A 19043-nucleotide genomic window follows, 5' to 3' on the forward strand; every position below is an offset into this window, starting at 1 on the left:
CTGGTTTATACAGGGTCACAAACCTCCTCTGGTGCTTGATTCATGTTATATTTTAACCAAAGCACAGATGTGTCATTTAGACCACAGGGGGACTGTTTGAAAAGGTGGAGGAGGGGACTGTTTGAAAAGGTGGAGGAGAGGACTGTTTGAAAAGGTGGAGGAGGGGACTGTTTGAAAAGGTGGAGGAGGGGACTGTTTGAAAAGGTGGAGGAGGGGACTGTTAGAAAAGGTGGAGGAGGGGACTGTTAGAAAAGGTGGAGGAGGGGACTGTTTGAAAAGGTGGAGGAGGGGGGGATATGTCCTCTTTACATACTGTATATATGATCACATCAGCCAGGTTATATTGTTGGCTGGACTTTGGTATCATTCAAACTAAATCCTTAAAATCTGTTTCAAATCAGCTGCAGATGAGACGGTGAAAACCCGGCCTGTGTTCGTGAATCCTATTAACCTTTCTCTCCCCGGGCTTCTAATCCATAATTGAGTCTGCGAGCAGAAAACACACTGATGATAATCCTCTTTGGGCTGAGCACAAACACACACACACAGACACACACAGACACACACAGACACACACACACACACACACACACACACACACACACACACACACACACACACACACACACACACACACACACACACACACACACACACACACACACACACACACACACACACACACACACACACACACACTCTCCTGCTGTGACCTGTATTTTAAGTTAAGATAGTTTTAACTCACTTTCTGTTTCCGAGCAGCTCACCTTGGAGAATATCCTCTAACAAGCCGACAATCTGATCTGCAAATATTATTTATGCAATCCCAAATAGTTCTGATATAAAACTGTAAATATGACTTTTATTTAAGATTTCTTCACTTAAATCCTATTTTGTCTTATTAATTTTATTTCCTCTGACTGCTCAATCAGATTCATTCAATCTTGGCTTTTATTGCTTTTGAAATCACTGTTAACTTTTCTTATCACTGCTGTGTTGGTGACATGGACAGTTTTCAAATGATTTACGGCATGAGTTATACGTACACACAGCTGTTATGTACACAATCGTGTGTTTAAGAAAACATCTCATGCATGGGACCTGCGGGCGGACGGACAGATCTCAAACCTTGAATAAGAAGCGACTGAGGATTATACACGATCTTCCTGCTCCTTACCCCAGGTGTCTTTGTAGATGTTCTCCTCACAGATGATGAACAGGCCGGTGTGAAAGGTTGGGAAGACAAAGCGGTCGTCCCCCGTGTCCCAGGAGAACTGGATGCTGGAGGAGTTGGAGACGCCGGGGACGGGGATGCAGTTGCTGTGCTTGGTGGGCGAACAGAGCGGCTTAGGCACCTTCTGTTGACCGACGCACCAGTAGGAGGACAGGAGGGCGAAGCCGCCGAGAAAGAGAGAGACGACGGTCTGGATGAAGGAGAGGTGAGGGGAACGTATCTGCTGCAGGAATGTCATGATGAGGGGGGTTAAACCAGGGCTGCTGGAGGAAAGAGACAAGGAAAAAAGTCAAATGCAATAGCTGCTTCACTCAAAAAGCTTTTCATATATTCATGGCACTCCTGGGAAATCCTAAAAAAATACACCACACTCCCTCTGCAAGATCTTACCAGGCTCACCCTCCATCCACCAAGCATCCTGCTTTGAAGTGTGACGATGAAAGGAATATATGTGTGGAAGGAAATTCACAAAAATATCAGGAACTGAATGTCCTGAAAGGGTCTGAGAATCATCTGGAGTTCATCTACCAGTCTGGTTTGGATAAGAGCATTTTGGTAACCCAGATCTTATTTGCGCTTCAACAGCCAGCCGTACCCTTACTTGGTAGGCGGGGTGTAAGCCCGATGGCTTTAGAGCTTGAGGCTTTAGGTTCAGATTGATACGCTTGGCACCCAAGCAAATACGAACCGAACTGAAGTGAAGCAGATCACTTGGTGGAAATGTGACCTGTGTGTGAAAGGGGCCACAGAGACAAAGAGCAACAAGTGTGTCTACACACAAGTAGACACTCAATCACACACTCATCCGCAACAAGAATATTAGTCGAGTCAGAGCCGGCTCTTGGCACAGGCCATGTAAGCAGTCACCTAGACCGCCACATGCTGGAGGGGCGCCGCCGAAGCATAGGGTTGGTGCATAGGACACAGAACTGTCACGTTGAAAATAAAAAACAGTTAAGAGGGACTGAAATGTTTTGATTTTTTTTGAAGAATTGGTGATGCCTAACAGGAGTAGTGTGGCGGGTTCTTTCTTTTCAAGGTTTGTTTATACAAAGACTAATATAAGTTTATTGTTTCAGCAGGATTTGAAATGTGATAAAGAATAAATAAAGAAAACACCTCCCCTAACTTACAGGTCCTAATTTGTCTAAAATGTATTTGAAATCTTGCTGAAAAGAAAATCACTTTATGTTTTTAACTTCAACCCCATCAGCACTCGATGCTAAAGTTTGAGCCGGTGAAAAAGCACCTCCAGTCGTTCACGGTCAATCTCCTGCACTTCAGACACACCTCCACTCCTGCGTGTCACTAACAGTACGAGCAGCGTGTTATTAGTTTCCAGGGAGAAGCAGCTCTGAGATGTTTAGTGAGGCGTTTGAAAAGAGAAGGTGCGGGGGAAGCGGCAGGTTTTAACATGACTAATCACATTTAAAGAATAAAAAAGACCCTGACAGACAATCAGCACGGCGAGGATAATTGGTGGGAAGACAGACCTCTTTATCAGAGAAACATTTCTGTCACGACGCTTAAAAACCAAAAAACCTCTAAGTACCTGACGTCCAGCTGTGAATTCATTTGCACAAAAGCCAATAACTTTTAAAAACACTTGCCTGCTGAAGCCTGTCGTACTCCGTCCTCAGTTTCCTCATCAGGTGAAGGGAGAAGTTACCAGAAACATCCAGTCCTCCTCCTCCTCCTCCGCTCGTCTTCATCAGAGAGCAAAGACTGATGGAGGACTGCGGCCGTCACACTGACCTCTGCCTGTCTGTATGATCCACACACACACACACACACACACACTCTCCACATCTTTAATCCATCTGATTAAATCCAAATCAGACTACTCTGCTCCATCTGTTTTCATTTTCATTCCTAGACCCATTTTTGTCTGCAACGTTCACCTCTAATCGTGTTTTCAGCGCCCTCGCCTGAAGCGTTATTACAGCACACAGAACTCAAGTGGAAATAAACATGACCTTGAAATGTCAGGGAACACACTACAACACGGGACAATATTGCTTTGCGGTGCTGAATGTGTGCAATATTCAGAGATAAATCTGGCTTTGGGAGGTGAGTCCAGCAGAGGGCGCTCTCCGGGTGAGTTATTCATTGAGTGCAGTCGAACACAGTCACCTTCGAGTCCTTCTAAACATCTTAAGTTTTTGTCGGGAAGCTTTTTGCTCAGTCCGGTCTCGGTCTCAGACTAGGCGGAGTCAGGATTTTAAATCAAGACTGGACGACCACCACCGATCGGCTGTTTTTACACGTAACACTTAACTGTGATTAGAAGGAAAACGCCTCTTTCTAAAACAACAAATAATTCATTAATTTGTAGTTTGTCTTGGTCTGGGTTAGTGTGGTCTTGACTCGGTCTTGAGAGGGTTGTGGATCCAGTTTTTATTTTTTTATGTGCCTTTAATGGAGAGATATGACAGTGGATAGAGTCAGAAATCAGGGAGAGAGAGAGAGAGAGGAATGACATGCAGGAAAGGAGCCACAGGCTGGATTTGAACCTGGGTCACCCGCTTGGATGAACACAGCCTGCATACATGGGGCGCACACTAACCACTGGACACCAGCGCCCCTGGGGATCCAGTTTTTATGTCGGTCTCGGACTGTTGTGACATACTCTATTGACCCTCGACTCCTAATACGACTCGATTCTGTATAAAGATTTATTACTGCTGATGCAGATGAGACACATCGCTCTATCTTCTCATCTTGGACGATGTCTTCCATCCACTCCACTACACGCTGACCAACAGCGCTGTGTGTGCATGTCTGACTTTGTGTGTATGTGGAAATCCCTCAATCGAGGCGGAGCTTCGTTACAGCGCTGTTGCGAGATTGCGCTATGAAAACGTCTATAATCTATAAGCGTGCACCCTCCACAACCCTCAGAAGTCTTTGATTCTGTGTATCACTCTCTATGATTTATGATGCATAACACACACATCCCTGTACAATAAGAATAACACATCTTTTAAATACAGCTTAAAGTCTTTATATGTGATTTTTCACCCTTAAATGTATAAATCAAGTATCTCCTCTGAAAATAACTCTGTGAGTCATGACTGTCTACAATGGGTGTAACACCCGAGTCCCACTGTCTGTGATGTTTTCAGAGTTTTCAGAGTCCTATCTTCACTTTGTTTACATCGCCCGGACGGCCGGCTGACTCCTCCCCTCGTGTATAAAAGTTGTTTAATTGAGGGACTAGAGAAAAGAAGAATAACATACTGTACTCACTGCTTAACTGTGTTTCTAGATCACGCTCATTTCAGGTAAATTTACATGCAGTGTGAAGATACGAGCAGAATAAAGATCGCTAGCATTAGCATGCTAACACAACAATGCAGCGCAAGTTGTTTTGGTTTCATGCTGGTGCTCAAGGGCGACACCTGCTGGATCAAAAAATCACATATAAAGACTTTAAAGAAACAGAATGTGGCGATCACACTGCAAAGATGGGGTGGAAAACAGGAAACGTAGGCGTGTGTGTGTGACAGAAAAAGAGACGGACAGAGATTGTAAATGTGAGAATACTTGAAGGAGGCCACAGAGGGCGGAGCTTGAAAGTTGGAAAGAGAAAAGCGAGCAGAAAGCGTCAGATGAACCTCCAACGAGAGGTGATGCCGACAAGAATGATTCAGAAATAAGAAGAGAATTCTTGAAGCATTTTTTCCGTGTATTCATATTTCATATACATATTGACAGGTTTCTGATACAGCATGGTTTCTGATAGTGTAACTGTCTTCTTCTCAGCTTTTTTTTTTTTTGTTTTTTACAAGAATAACAATAAAAAATGATACGACAACACCATGTACGACTCCGTGTTTTTTAAATTTCATGGCAATGCTTCTGTTGAATGGATTTAGTTTTCGTCCAATCAAATCGCTCGCTGAAGGATGAAACCATTCAAAAAGTACTTGGTAAGGCTCGCCTTGGATTGGCCGGAACGGTCGACCAATCACAGCCGTTTCTATGACACCATCTCCAAAGTGTTTCTAGCTTCGACTTCTGTCAGTTGAACGTAGCTTCCTTTGCTCCTCAGCGTCACGTCCGTCATCTTCTACAGTTAAAGATGGTCGACACTCATAAGTCTGTAGTGTTTTTGTTCCTCCTCTCACAACGCCGTCCTCCTCGCAACTTAACGAACATTTTTTGTACTTGAAAAATAAGATTGTGTCCGTCTGAATATCCGTGAATACTATCTGTACCGTAAAAACCCCAGCGATGAAAAATAAGAACACTTTTTAAAAGGACCAAAACATGGAATCAAAGACCCAGATATCTTCACACACTCGCTCGCACGCACGCACACACACGCTCGCTCGCTAACCATTCGCACACGGGACTGTTTTGAAAGGCAACAAATGTCCGTTCTCCAAGGCAATAATGTCTTTGTGGCAAACTTCGACCCTGACATTCCAGACGACGTCGCTCTGGCTCCGCCCCCCCTCTCCAGGAATGAAAAAAAATTATAATCCGATATTGTGTTTAAAGTCAGATACATCCATTTCATTTTCATGAGTAAATAACGACGAGGATACAAAATAATAATAATAATGAGGACTAAAATAATAATACTTGTGGTCATCCTAATATAAGATAAAATACAAAAATCTCTTCTTCCAAACTTGCTCGTGAAACTCCTCTTCAGAACGATGAAAAGACAAAGAAAATATAAAAATAATGATGATATGAAGCGTTTAACACTTTGAGGGAAACCAACATGAGCCCAGAGAGGGAGTTTGTTTCTTTTGTTCTTTACAGGAAAGTTCCTATAGCTCCTCTGTCAGTCCTGACGTCTCTTTTTGTTTTTTTATTTTTTTATTTTTAAAGTGTAGATCCGCTCCTTTGAGTTGCACGTCCATGTCTTTTTTTCTTTTTCTGCTTTTAAGTACAGAGCAAATACTTCTTTTAGAAAAAAAAAGCTTTCTTTTCTCCGTGTTCTTCAAAGTAAATAATGCTGATTCCTTTTGAGAAATTGTACATTCCCTTTTTGTTTGTTCTCTGTCACAGATGTCAGTCATGTCCTTTCACATTTGGGGCTGCTTCACAAACGCGTCTCTTTTTAATGTCCAAACCAACCTGGAAGAGAACACAAACAAGGAGGTTAACAGAGACTGGCCTATTAAAAAGAACAATTTCATTAATGGACACTCGAGAAATTATGAACATTTAAAGGAGCAGTATGTAACTCTGCCCCCTAGTGTTTAAAATGAGTACTGCAGTCTAAATTCTAAACATCATAGAGAGCTGTCCCCCCTCCCCCCCTCCTCTCTAGAGTCCATGCTCACTCAGGTCACCATGTGGTGGACTCTGAAGCTTCAGTGTTTATCCAGCTCTGCATGGGTCTGTAAACCTTTCTGTGTTCTAACCTCTCTCCATTTTTCAAAAGCATCTCCAATATTGATCCTAGTTTGAGCACGTTTCTGCTCGTGGAGCTTATTAGAAACATGCAGAGGCTTTTTAGGTCGGGTACAATCACTTCTATCTGAACCACTTCTCTTGCCCGCTTCCATCGCTGCAACACCTGTTGACCTGATAACTGCTCTCATATCTGACAAACCGAGGGGTTTGCCAGATATGGTCTTCTCTGGTCAGAACAATGCTTTGGCAAGGTACTGTGCATCACCTAGTGTGAGTGTGCCTAAAGAGTTACAGTAATCTAGTCTGGATGATATCAAGGCACTGATGAATATTTCAGGGGTTTTTGTGTTGTATGAATGTCCGGATTTCAGAAATGATCCCGAGTTAAAAAAAACTGGATTTTTATATCAGATTAGGGATAACATGCACAAGCGAGGACATGGCATTCATCAATTTAAGAACACAGGTGTAAACATGTTAAGAACAGCTTCAAGACTTGTCTTAAGATCTTCTTTAAAGCAAACACTTAAAAAGATACTGACACACTGAAAACATCTGGAAAGAAAAATATCAGAGAATAGACACAAACAACCGAGACCAAACTCACAGCTCCACGACTCCTGCATCTCTTCTTCCTCTGTGTTCCTCTCAGCCTCTCTCTGACTGCTCCAGGTAAACGGACTTGGGTGGCCGGATGCTCTGGGTAAACTGAGAGGAGAAAAGAAGAGGAGAGTCGAGGGAGGGAAAGAGAGAAAGAAAGAAAATTGTCTGAGTTATAGGACAACATTTAAAGACATGGAGTGTAACGGCTCCGTCTGTGATTGGAGTCTTTGGAGTGTCAGACGCGAATAGTGTTCAAAACCAACCTCTCCTTTACCTTGTGCTTCGGACACCGCAGTGAGAAGTTATCTTCATTCAGAGAGCAATCTGGATGTGAGACAGAAAGTATCAGCACTATACAGGTATTACCATGTAGTATCAAATAATTATTCTGTTCATAACGGGCTAATCTGCTCCAATGAACAGACAAGAAGAAACCGCATATCTTACAGTGTCCTTTAATTACAACTCATCTTCTCACCTGCTTCGATAGCACACAGGTAATGGTAGCGAAGTGTGCAGCCTTTACTGTAGCAGCCCAGGGTCGACCCCACCATGTCACAGTACGAGCAGCACTGAGCAGAGATAAACACAAACAATACATCTTTAAACTGCACCAGATGGTGAATCATTGCTTAAGAGGACACTTTTAATAATATACTGTAAAGCAGATCTATTCAACTGGAGGCCCGGGGGCTACATCAGGCCATTAAACTGCCTCAATCTGGCCCAAAATCAGATACGAAACAGCATAAAGAGACGCTAAGCGTTGGAGGATTCTCTGGGTAGGCTCAGTGAAAAAACACTTCTTGGTAGAGTTTCATAAAGCATTAAAAAAGTATACTTTGCATTGAACTACCGCTGCAGTTTACATATACATATATATATATATATATGAGAAAGGTATACAGCAGAAATTAGTCAAAAACCTGAGCTATCCCAAAACACATACAAGTAATACAGATGGCACTCACTGTTTCTCTGGCGCCATCTAGTGCCTCCTGCAGGCCGTACAGCCTCCCATTGACAAGGTACACTCCACTGGTCCACACTATACATCCTTCGTGGACCCACAGCTCCTCCGGGTCCATGGGCATCTGAGGGAGCTGTGCGAGCTGTGCCAGGGGTCCCAGAGAGTCCAGGGCTGGGGGAGGGGGCTGGAAGGGCAGGGAGGCTTTGCTGTTGGATGGCACCATTCTGGGGGAATCCTCGCTCGATTTGTGCCTCCTTTTGAAGCGAGGGTGTGAGGTCAGCTTTCTGTGTTGAGGTCGTTGTTGAGCTTCGTCTGGCGGCTGCTGAATCTGCTTTTGAGTTTGTTGCTGGTCGATTTCGAGATCCGGCTCTCTCTTTAGCTCAGGTATGGGTCTGATGTCCAGGTTCATGTCCCAGGAGAGGGATGGTGTTTTACTGGTGGTGGGGCAGGACCAAGCAGACATATGCATCATCATTTCCTCTCTACAGGCTACTGAGGCAGTTCTAAATGAAGAGGCAAAAGGTGCTGGGTTTAAATCTAATCCCATGGAATAGTAACTCTCATTGAAGGGCTTGTTGAATGGCGCGTCTTGTGTTTGTGTGTCTTGGAAAGAGCTCAAAGAGTTTGAGCTTATGTCTGAGTTTGGTCCCGTTTTGTTTGTGCCGGTGGTTGCTAGACATTGTCTGACTTGGGGCTGATTCTTGGGAAGCTTTGCTGCGTATTCAGCTGGATAGAAGGGCCCGTAGAGATCTCCGAGGTGTTTGTAATTTGCCCATTTCTGACAGAGGCAGCAAAGCAGACGACCAGAGTGATTGGTCTCTGTAATCACAGGGCCTGAAACAACATAGCCAGATGAAGGGAGTGCTTTCCCTGACTGAAGTGTTGTTTCCACCTCGTCTGTCTCCCTTTTCTCTGTCTCTCTGTCTCTGCGAGATAACTGGGAGGAAAGCGCTGAGGTCAGGAGAGAATCAATTCCACTCCCGCTCGCTTTCCCTCCGACTGCACTACGCTCCCCTTTCATCTTTTCTTCCTCAGCATTTACAATAGTGCACACTGCCCCAATCTCTGGTACTTTTTTCTCCACATGTATGTGCGGAATAAACGGACCCTTCCTGTTTGGATCCACAAGTACTCTACTAGCACTGAGGTTCCCTCCTGCCCCTGAAAGATTTTCTGAGTCATCTTTAGCTATTGAAGTCGACGCTGTGGCTCCTCTCCTCCTCCTCCTCTGACGACCTCTTGCCTCTAGCGGGTCGTCTTCATCTTTCACACCTTTGCGTCTCCTCCTTGCAGGTTTCACTTCGACCTCTGGCTGTGTGTCCTCACTTTCAACATCTACTTTTACTACCTGGGTCAAAACAGGTGGTGCAAGCGGGGGCGTGTTTTGAAGGTCAATAAGAGGGGGGACAACAGGTACTGAGGTGCCTATGGTCTCCACTGACGGAGGTGGTGTTGTATCAGCTGGAGTTGGAGTCAGTGAGGCAGGAGGAGCACTCATGGTCATGTTCTGGCCTTGGGTTTGAGACTGACCTTGCGCCTGTGCTTGGGCTGGGTTCTGGGCCCGTTTTTGTTTGTTCACGCTCCCCACAGGCCTGCCCTTTTTCTTGCCAGATGGGAAATAGCCTTTAGGCACGAGGCCATCTGATTGTTTAGAATCTTGTGGCGACAGACTGGACCTACTTGAGGACATCTGATGCTGTCTATTCAGCATGTGTCCTTGAGACTGGCTATGGTGGGGCGGCGTTGTGCCATAGTAGTCGCTTCCAGGATAATCATCAAACCCTATACCAGATTCTTGGAGTTTCTGTCGGAGAAGATTAGCAGCAGACTGCTCTCCTCTGCGCGTTTCAAGCTGTTGGTACGTGTTGGTGAAATGTTGAATGTCTGACAGGGCGGATGAAGATGGAGGTGGAGAACCTTGGACTGGGCGCGGAAGAGGAGGAGGAGGTGGTAAAGGTCCAAGCAGAGCAAAGTCCTCCTTGTCTCCTGATGCTGAAGCCACAGCTGCTCCTAATCCAAAGTCAAAGTCTTGTTGTTTTAGTGCTTGGGATGTCTGAGTAGGGTCACAGGGGAAGGCAGACAGAGGTAAAGGTCCGGCGTCGTCGACTCCTCTGAAGGGAATCATGTCGTTTAATGAGTGACTTTCATCCATATAACTATCATCCCCTCCTGCCACCCTAGGGAAATGTGCTAAGTCTTGGTCCTGTGAATCATTAAAGGGTGGAGAGAAACCTGGGTAATGATTTGACTCGTCATCAGCGTGGCCTGTTGGCTTCTTAATATTTGGAGTAATTTTCTGCACTATTGCCTCCAGTTTCAAACCTCGGCCTTTACGGGTTGGCAAAACCTTGGTGTTACCACCTGTTGGAGAGAGAGGTTGTGAAAAGGTATTCTCTCCGAGCAGAGGAGAAGAAAGCCGAGGACAAGGGGTGTCTGAACTTGCTGAGTCATCTTCATTGTGATGGCTGGACTCAGTCTGAGCCACAGGGGAGTGATGAGAATTGGTGGCGGCCCTCTGCTGAGACGTATCCTGGAGATGCCTTTTGGCGGGAATTGGAGAGATAAAAGAACGGACCCTCCGCCGCAACATTAACGGATTTGTGTCTCCTGAACCCCCACCTTTAGTTTGACGCTGCAATTTTGGCTGAGTGGAGTTCATGTCGGCTAAAGGCTTAGCAGAGCTGGGAGGAGGGGGTGGGCAGGGCTGTTTGGCTTCCTCTATGGCCCCCCTGGAGGCCTCAGGTTCAGCAGCATTTTGGCTGTGAGTCAGTTGTGGAGGAGCAGGACCATGAGAAGCTGTCGCAGCAGGGGGGGGAGGGGGGGGAGGGGGCTGTGTTCTGTAGTAGGAGTCACCCTCCATCATTCTGCTGCCTTCTCTTACAGCGTGCGTTGACTCCCACATCTTTAAATCAAAGTACGGGCTTTGATGATGGAGTGACGTTTTGGTTGCATGTTGATCACCGGGCATGTCAGTTTGAGAGATCATCCTCTGTCTGTGCTCTGATTGGCTGACTTTATGTCGCCCTGGTGATGAACCAGGCTGCATCATCATCTCCTTTGACGGTCTGTTCATCGCTTTTACCCAGTCGCTCATTTCATGCGGGTGGTGAGGGGGACCACGGGGGTGAGGATACATTTGCAGCTTACTTGGGGATTGAGTCTGGGGGGATAAACTGTGATAAGGATGGTGGGGGGGGAAATGGGGGTTACTGCGGGACATCAAATTGCCTTCTCTTGTATCTCCATATCGATATCCAGGAAAAGTGCTTCCACTGCCAGCTGACAAATCGACCCCGTGAAGATAGGACGGATGTCTCGACGGTGAGGATAAAGGATTAGTGCTCATAGGATGAGAAGGCAAGTGTGTTACGTCAGCATTACCTCTCCTGTAGGGGTCAGCATTAATTACACCAGATGAGTGAGCAGACTTTGTATGATACTCCATATCAGCGTCATTACCTCCACCACTACTATGATGGTCAGTTTGTAAATTTGCAGAGTCTGCGCTCGCCTCCTTTGATGCCGTTTCAATTTTCACCCCTGGTTTCTCCCCAATATCTTTTTTACTCAGATCATTGGCTGCTGCTGGAGAGGAAAATGGCTGTTGTATCACAGAGGCTCCACTCTGACTTTTCTCTCTCTCTCTGTCACTTTCTCTGTCCCTCTCTGGTGTGCTGCGTCTGTTTGGCGACACATCACAGATAACTGAACGCCGCTCTGATGGGGCTAATGTGCAGCCTGATGATTTTTGGGACTCAGTTGGACCAATGCCTCCTGATAGTGGCTCTGGCTCTTGCAAAAGGAGTTCCTGAACAGCAGAAGATGGAGTGGACACACTGGATAAAGCTTTTCTCTGTGGTAGAGAATAGTCAGCTAAGTTTATGTGTTTTGTTGGAGTTGGCTGAGGTTCTGTAGCCTGTGGTAAATGACTCTGGGTCACACCCACTTCAGCTTTTTCAGCATTCAGCATGATCTTACTGTTGGACACATCTGACTTCACTGAAGACTGGGGATCTGTGTTAAAATCAGGCTCATTTCCATGCCTCTGGTTTGGATGTGGGTGCTTTCCAGAGCTTCCAATTTGGGCAGAATGAGCCGAAGCTTCACTAACTCCACTCTGCATCCTCATAGCATCGGTCATGTTATACGGGTGTCTGCTCTGAAATTGTTGTTGGGCTTGTAGATGTGCAGGAAATGCCTGTTCAGGTCTGCTGTAACGTCTGTCTAAATTGTAACCTTGAAGAACCTCTTGTAAAAGGCTTGGAAATTGCTGCATTTGGGAGTTCTCCTCATGACCCTTTGACCCTACTCCTTGCCCTCTTTTAACCAAAGCCTCTGCTACAGAACCAGAATCTTTTTGTTGCACAGGACCATAACCAGATTGTGATTGTTGGTACCCTAAGTATCTGGAATTTGATTCCATTCCAGCCCTGCCTCTGTTCCTCGCTGACAAATCTGAGCCATATGTTGACTCTGGGTGGCCATATTTGTGGGGTCCAGACTGGGGAGGATTTTGAGTCCGTCCAAAATTTGATTTCTGGTGAAGGGAGGAATATAAAGTAAGATCCATACCTTCCTCTCCATTATGGCTGCTGGCCTCTCTTAAGTAAGAGTGTGGCTGTTTCTCTTCTATACAGTTGTCTTGGGGACGTTTGCTTTTTTCAGTGTGGCTTCCGTCAGACCGGGCTGAAACAATCACTCCGACACCACTGACACTCTGCTGTTCCTCAGATGTAAGCTTTTCTTCATTATTGTGTAATCTGGAGGCAGCGTGCAACCTATTTTCTTTGGCTTGACCATTTTGTGTTCTTACTTCTCCATCTTGTTGCATTTGACTGCTGCCTTTCTCTGTTTTCCCAGCTGCACCTTCGCTTTCATTTTTAATTACTTCGCTTTTAATTTCTTTTGTCTTCGCATTGCCTCCTCTGTGTTCGCTATATGTTAAACCAGGCAACTCTGAAACACAGTTTGGCTGTGGAGGAGCAATACTGGAGGAGGTGGATGAAGGGGAGGAGGGAACTGGGGGTGCTGAATGTGACATTAATCCAGTCTCTGATGGAGATAATGAAGAGGGAACATGAGCTTCATTTCTTTTAGTTTCACAAACTTTTGATTCTTTTGACGATGAATCAGAGGTGACAGTTTTAACATTTTGTCCTATTTGTGTTTGAGTTGGAAAGCCAGTTGTTTCAGATCCACTGCTTGCACCACTCATCTGCCTTACTCTCCTATGTTCCCCCTCAGAAAACCCCTCCTCACGCTCCCTCTTAGTCCCTGATGAAGCTCCCACTGATATCAGCGAGGAGTCTTCATCGCCACCAGCGTCTAAGCCAGCACCATCACCAATCATCACAGCACATCCATCTTTAACTGTGCTTGTACTGGAGGCTGCACTTGCATTTCTGCTCCTTGGTTGTGATGGGGGCAAGCCATGTAATGCCTGTTGCATCTGCCCCCCATCTTTCCCCTTCTTCTGTGAAAGCACGGTGTCAGTGAGGAGCATGTGCTGCACTGTGTTTGGTAAATTGGCTACTTGTGATGTCAAGGCATTAAGACTATTCAGGCTGGAGTCCTGCATTTTATCAAGCACAGAAGCTGAATAAATGGAAGGGCCCTCCTCTCGAGACCCAAACCCTGGGCCTAGACCCATTTTGTTTCGACCTGTTGGAGGAAGACTGCTCCCTCCAACTGCACTCATGCTGTGAGCTTTATGACTGCCACTGCTACCACAACTACTGATGCTGCTATTTGAATTGGGCGTGGGACTTAATTGAGGCATGGTCTGCAGTAATCTACCCTGACCATGGCTGCTACGGGGGTTTGATGTCAGTGGGTGTGAAGGACCATGACCCAAGGGGTTTCCATGTGACTCTGAGACCCCCATCAGAGGGGAAGGAGAGGAGCTACAACTGGGGGAATGCACTGCAGAAGCAGCAGGAGAGGGGTTGGATATGGGGCTAAAGTTTTGGTTGATTTGGGTCTGTTGAGCATTGGGGTGCATTGGGGATTTGGCTATTTCTTGAGATGCTGCTTGAGGTATACTAGGATTGGAGGCTTGGTGATGTTTAGCATAAGCAGAGCCTGGAGACGGGCCCTGGTGCTGCATCTTGAGAGAGTTGTCATAACCTACCCCTAAATTGTGCTGTGAGTTACGGTGCTGTAGTGTAGCTTGCTTGTGGAGTGAGTGTGTCTGTGGGGGATATCCGGGATAATTTGCAGCATGGTAACCCTGTTGAACATTCTCCATTTGCCCCACACTGTTAGCAGCAACTGAACTGGAGACTGAGTTTGAACTGGAGTTGACACTGGGAGAGCTGTTGACTTTGGGATCGAACCCAGTGCCGGCAGCCCCGTCCAGATATCTTTGTGGAGGGGGGCTGTACATTCCTGACGACCCAGTGGATGCACCACCCTGTGGGGAGTAGTGTGGGTACTGGGGGGTCATTCTGTGCCCGGAGTGTGGATAGCTTCTCTGCTGTTGCCCGTGGTGGACAGCGGGGAAGGTCTGGCTGTGCTGGCGGTGCTGCAGCTGAGAACCCGGCACCGACTGCATTGCAGGATTCTGACTCATATTGTACTGATGAGACGGAGAGAACGCTCCAGCACCAGCCCCTCCACCTGAACCGGCACTGGAGCTGTAGTCCGCTGGATATGACATCATGCCAGATGTTGGTGTAGAGCCAGATCCAGCATGTCGGTATTGATGAGGTATATGTCCATCCAGATTAGGGTACCCAAAGCCTGCGCCATAGCCCATGCCCCCTCTTCTGTGTCTGTCCTTTCCCCCCATTGAAAAATAATAATCCATGACGTCCTTCCTGTAGGGGTTGTTAGTGTTGCCGCTGTGAATGCCCCCCTGTGATGGTGCTGCCTCCACAGCTCCTCTGTTTCGAGCGCTGTAAGCGAGCATGTGGCTGGCTTGACCGGGGAGGTGATGGCCTCTGTGCAGGCTCTGCTGTTGCATCCCTGCGTAATCATCTGTCATCCTTGGAGAGATCTGAGGCTCTGCTGGCTGAGGGGGATACAGAGGTCCCCCTCCACCCCTCCCACTAAACCCCGGGGGCAGAGAGGGTGGAGCCGGGCTGTTTGAAAAATTCTGCATTGTTTTTTCCAAGTTTGGATCAAAAACGGAAATATCTGTCAGTGTCTATTGTAGGGAATGCTTCTGATCAAAAACCTGGCTTATAGCAGTAACCATAAATGACAAAGAGAGAGTCTATGAGAGCCTGGCAGTGAAGCAGGGAAATGCTTTCAAAATCCAAGACAGATTCAAACTGGGGAATATGTATCACAGAGGATGTGATCACTTTGTTAGGAAAGTAGGGAAGAGAGGTTTAGCTGATGGTGATTTTAGCAGTATATGAAAAGGCCAAATGGTAAAAAATCTTTCATATGATGTGTTTTTTTTTTAAAGTTTCACCTAAAAAAATGTGATTCTTAGAAAGCAAAAAGATGTATTGGCGCAGGTTTCTTCTGCAGAAAAATACAATATTAAAAGTGTGATGTCCTTTCAATGAAGCTGAGACAGTTTTGGCACTGAGCAGGCAAAGATATCACAGACGACTGAAGCATCACCGTGTGAAATGTTCAACTTGAGAAGTCTTTACAGGTATACAGTCATCTCTGCTTCAACAACAGCTCGAGCAAGCTTCTTCTGTATGTTAGGATTTAATTATGTTGCAATCCACTAGCATCGTGTGCAAAAAAAAAAAGAAATCTCAATAAAACCATTGAGACTGGGTTTGGTCACAACAATCCTTCAGTTCCTCCGTATGTTTGCCAGGACTGGACTCACACCTGGGTGAGACAAAAACTGAATACAGGTCAGAATACCGACCCTCACTAAACACTCCCAGAGGAAAACACTCCATTGATATTCTCATCAGCTCTTGGATGCAGAGTGTAATACTTTTCAAGATGTCCTTTTTCTTGGTCATTCCCTTTCAAATACTGTTTTCTTTCTACTTTTCTGCTACATGCATTCATCAGGACTGTAAAAGTCTTTGGTCCCTGTTTAGTAAATGTGTTGGGATTCTTCTCGGTGCCTTCCTGTAGCTTCAGCGTGCTGCTGTCCTTACCTTTGTTTTTTTCCCTCTACCATCATTTGATTCTACCTAGTTCCATGGCAACAATTTTCCAAAAGGAGGGTAATCCTTTTAGTCCACTTCAAGTTCAGTCAATTCAAGCTCCTGTTTTCAGTTTTTTCTTCAGTATTTCCAGGCAGATAAGCACTTTTTCCAGGAGACGTTGTCCAGACGCCTTCACGGGTCTGCAAATACAAAAAACGGATCAAAATGTTAGCATGAAACTGCAAGTGTATCAGCACTGTTAGAATGTAATAATTATAATTATCATGGACAGCATCATGAACGAAGAAGACTCAAAGACTATTTTGACGTATTTTTTGGCAGAGTAATTTGAGTAAATCTAAACAGTTAGGTGGTAGACAAAAAGATATTTACAACCACAACTAAACTTACAAAATGACATTGTAAAGCTTTGATAAGACTTTGTTTAGATCGATCCAGCATTAACGTTTCGATAGTTTGATACTTTCTCGATGCCATGAATTTTAAAATCTGATATTTTATAACCTATACTACCACACCAACCTTCTGCACAACGTTTTATTGCACAATAACAGAAATGTTTGCAATGTTTTTTGCAATTTGATCCCCGTTCAGACTGCCGTTTCAAGGCGCGATATTTACGCCCCACTGACGTTTCAACGCGATAAATCTAAATGCCACGGAGGCGTTATTTGGGGGACGAAGTGATTCCGCCTCTTTACAATTTTTAGAGGTAGTAACAGTAAAAAATTACCCAATATTGTTGACTTCTATTTTTGTTTCTGTGGTATCAATATCGTTTGTTTTTGGACAGAATCATATCAAAGTTCATAATAACATCAACATTCCCATCAGTTGAATTATTTTTGGTGGTCCACCTCAATAATCCCACAAACAGATTCACCAAACCAACAACGTCTACATTTCTTACGCTGCTTCTTTAAAAAAAAGAAGTCTGGCCTCTTATTAAAGCTTCTACTTTAATATGCACCAAGGGTAGGACATTTACTGTGGCTGGAGCGCTAACACCACACGACTGAGCCGTCTCCCCCGACTGATAACAAACAGAGCTGGTGGAGAGGAAAGTGGGTTAGCGGCGGCGGCAGCAGTTTAGGAAACAAAGCAACACGGACACAAGGTCACAAACACTTCTCCACATGTAAACAAACAACCTCATCGAGCAAAGACAGCAGCAGAGCCTCTCCCACTGCGTTACACTGACACCCAAGCCCATTAACTTTACTGGTTTTTACTTCTTTTAATGGGCTTTAATTATTATAGGTGATAATTAAAAGGGATGGCGCCACCTTTATGGGGTCAGCAGTAGCTATAATTGCCCTCTGTGACACGAGCCTCTATTGTCTGCCTGGAGCACACAGTAAAATGGTTAATGGCCCTAACACACGTCGAGTGACTTTTGTTGTGTAAGTGCAGACCTTAAGCCACCCAAAACAACAGTTTTATGATTATTTACCTGTCAGTCTCAGTGTGGATATATCCACACAGTGTTGTTTTCACTGCAGAGAAAGTGATGAGATGAAGAAAGACGGCGTGTGGAACCACTAACAGGTCAGACCTTGAAACCTGGGTTTTGTTAGGTTGTACAAATATTCAAATATTTTCAGTAGCAGGTGATTTAAAGGGGACATATTCTGAAAAATCCTCTTCTTCAGTCTGAACATATATCTGTGTAACCTGAGAGTCTACTGACCCACAACATGTGAAATAAACCCATCCAGTCCTTTGTTTGTGGTCTGCATAAGTCTTACAACACAGAGAACAATGCTCTGTTTCAAATGTGCTCTCCTTGTGATGTCACAGTGGGATTCTGGTAAAATAAAATCCCCTCCCCTCTCCACCCATGGACTCCACCCCCAGACTAGAACAAAACTTTTGAGCAGGCCTCCATACATGGGGGGCGCATTAACTGCTAGGCCACCGGCGCACCAAACTCTGTTATTCTAATGAGCGATAGAAAAGTAAACAGACTTCTTCAGATCTTAGGTCAAAGGTCATTTTTTCAACCGATAGCTGCAACCGGAGGGAGAGAAAGAACATTTTGTGGCCAAAGTATTTGTGCAATTTAGACAGTTTGCAGGAGTTTCAGGGAAACCCCTAAGACTGTCAAAGTTCAAATGAAGACTTTCAAAGACCTTTTTTAGTCCCCTTCTGCTCTCCATATTGGTGTGAAGGTTAAGGCCATCGTCATGGCAACACTGATGACTTTTCTAAATACATTTAAGACTTCAGAGGCTTTAAATTGAGAATATCAAATTTAAGACTTCCTTAAACGACTGTAAGACCTCGAGCTCCCCCGTACGTTTCTGATAACTTAATTAAGAAATGTAGGCATGTGTCCATTAACGGTTCTCTCCAGCGCTTACTGTTGCTTGGTTACAAAGGATTAACTTCCACTTCCTTAGTGACGCTCAGTTTTACTCAAAGAAATATCACCAAGAAATGTCACTGAATGGTGTCCTGGCAGCAGCAGCAGCTCTGAACATTGTCAGATTAGTTTCTCCTCCGCTATTGTTGTAGTCAAAGCTGCTAACAGATGTCCCGCCCCTTTCTTGATTCTGATTGGCCGGTAAGGTCACGTTGACAAGTGCGGTGGTGGTCCCAAAAGTCGAGCTATTTACAACCGAGGGCCCAGTGATTTTTTATTTTAAAAAAAGCTGACGCAGGCTGGGCACTGGGTGGCCTAGCGGTTATGTTGCCCGCCCCATGTACAGACGCTACAGTCATCATCGCAGCGGCCCGGGCACTTTGCTGCGGGTCATCCCCGACTCTC

The 19043-nt window shown here is 45.3% G+C and overlaps 1 protein-coding gene across 4 annotated transcripts in view; it reads right to left on the reverse strand.

Annotated features, from left to right (window-relative positions):
* Positions 1-4901: 4901 nt before the first annotated feature.
* tcf20 (transcription factor 20) overlaps positions 4902-19043 on the reverse strand; it is a 16100-nt gene continuing 1958 nt past the window's right edge. The window contains exons 2-6 of one of the 4 annotated variants that reach the window (XM_061033986.1): positions 8185-16452; positions 7692-7785; positions 7488-7537; positions 7218-7318; positions 4902-6328 (exon numbers count right to left, since the gene is read on the reverse strand). In XM_061033986.1, the coding sequence (XP_060889969.1) occupies positions 7259-7318; positions 7488-7537; positions 7692-7785; positions 8185-15285 (7305 nt within the window). In that variant the 5' untranslated portion in view covers positions 15286-16452 and the 3' untranslated portion in view covers positions 4902-6328; positions 7218-7258. Of the gene's footprint in view, positions 6329-7217; positions 7319-7476; positions 7538-7660; positions 7786-8184; positions 16453-19043 lie in introns of those variants that run through there. The other 3 variants (XM_061033985.1, XR_009670636.1, XR_009670635.1) reach the window with 3 other exon arrangements.

This window comes from Labrus mixtus, unplaced genomic scaffold, assembly GCF_963584025.1.
Source record: "Labrus mixtus unplaced genomic scaffold, fLabMix1.1 SCAFFOLD_144, whole genome shotgun sequence".
In the NCBI taxonomy this organism is placed as follows: Eukaryota; Metazoa; Chordata; class Actinopteri; order Labriformes; family Labridae; genus Labrus; species Labrus mixtus.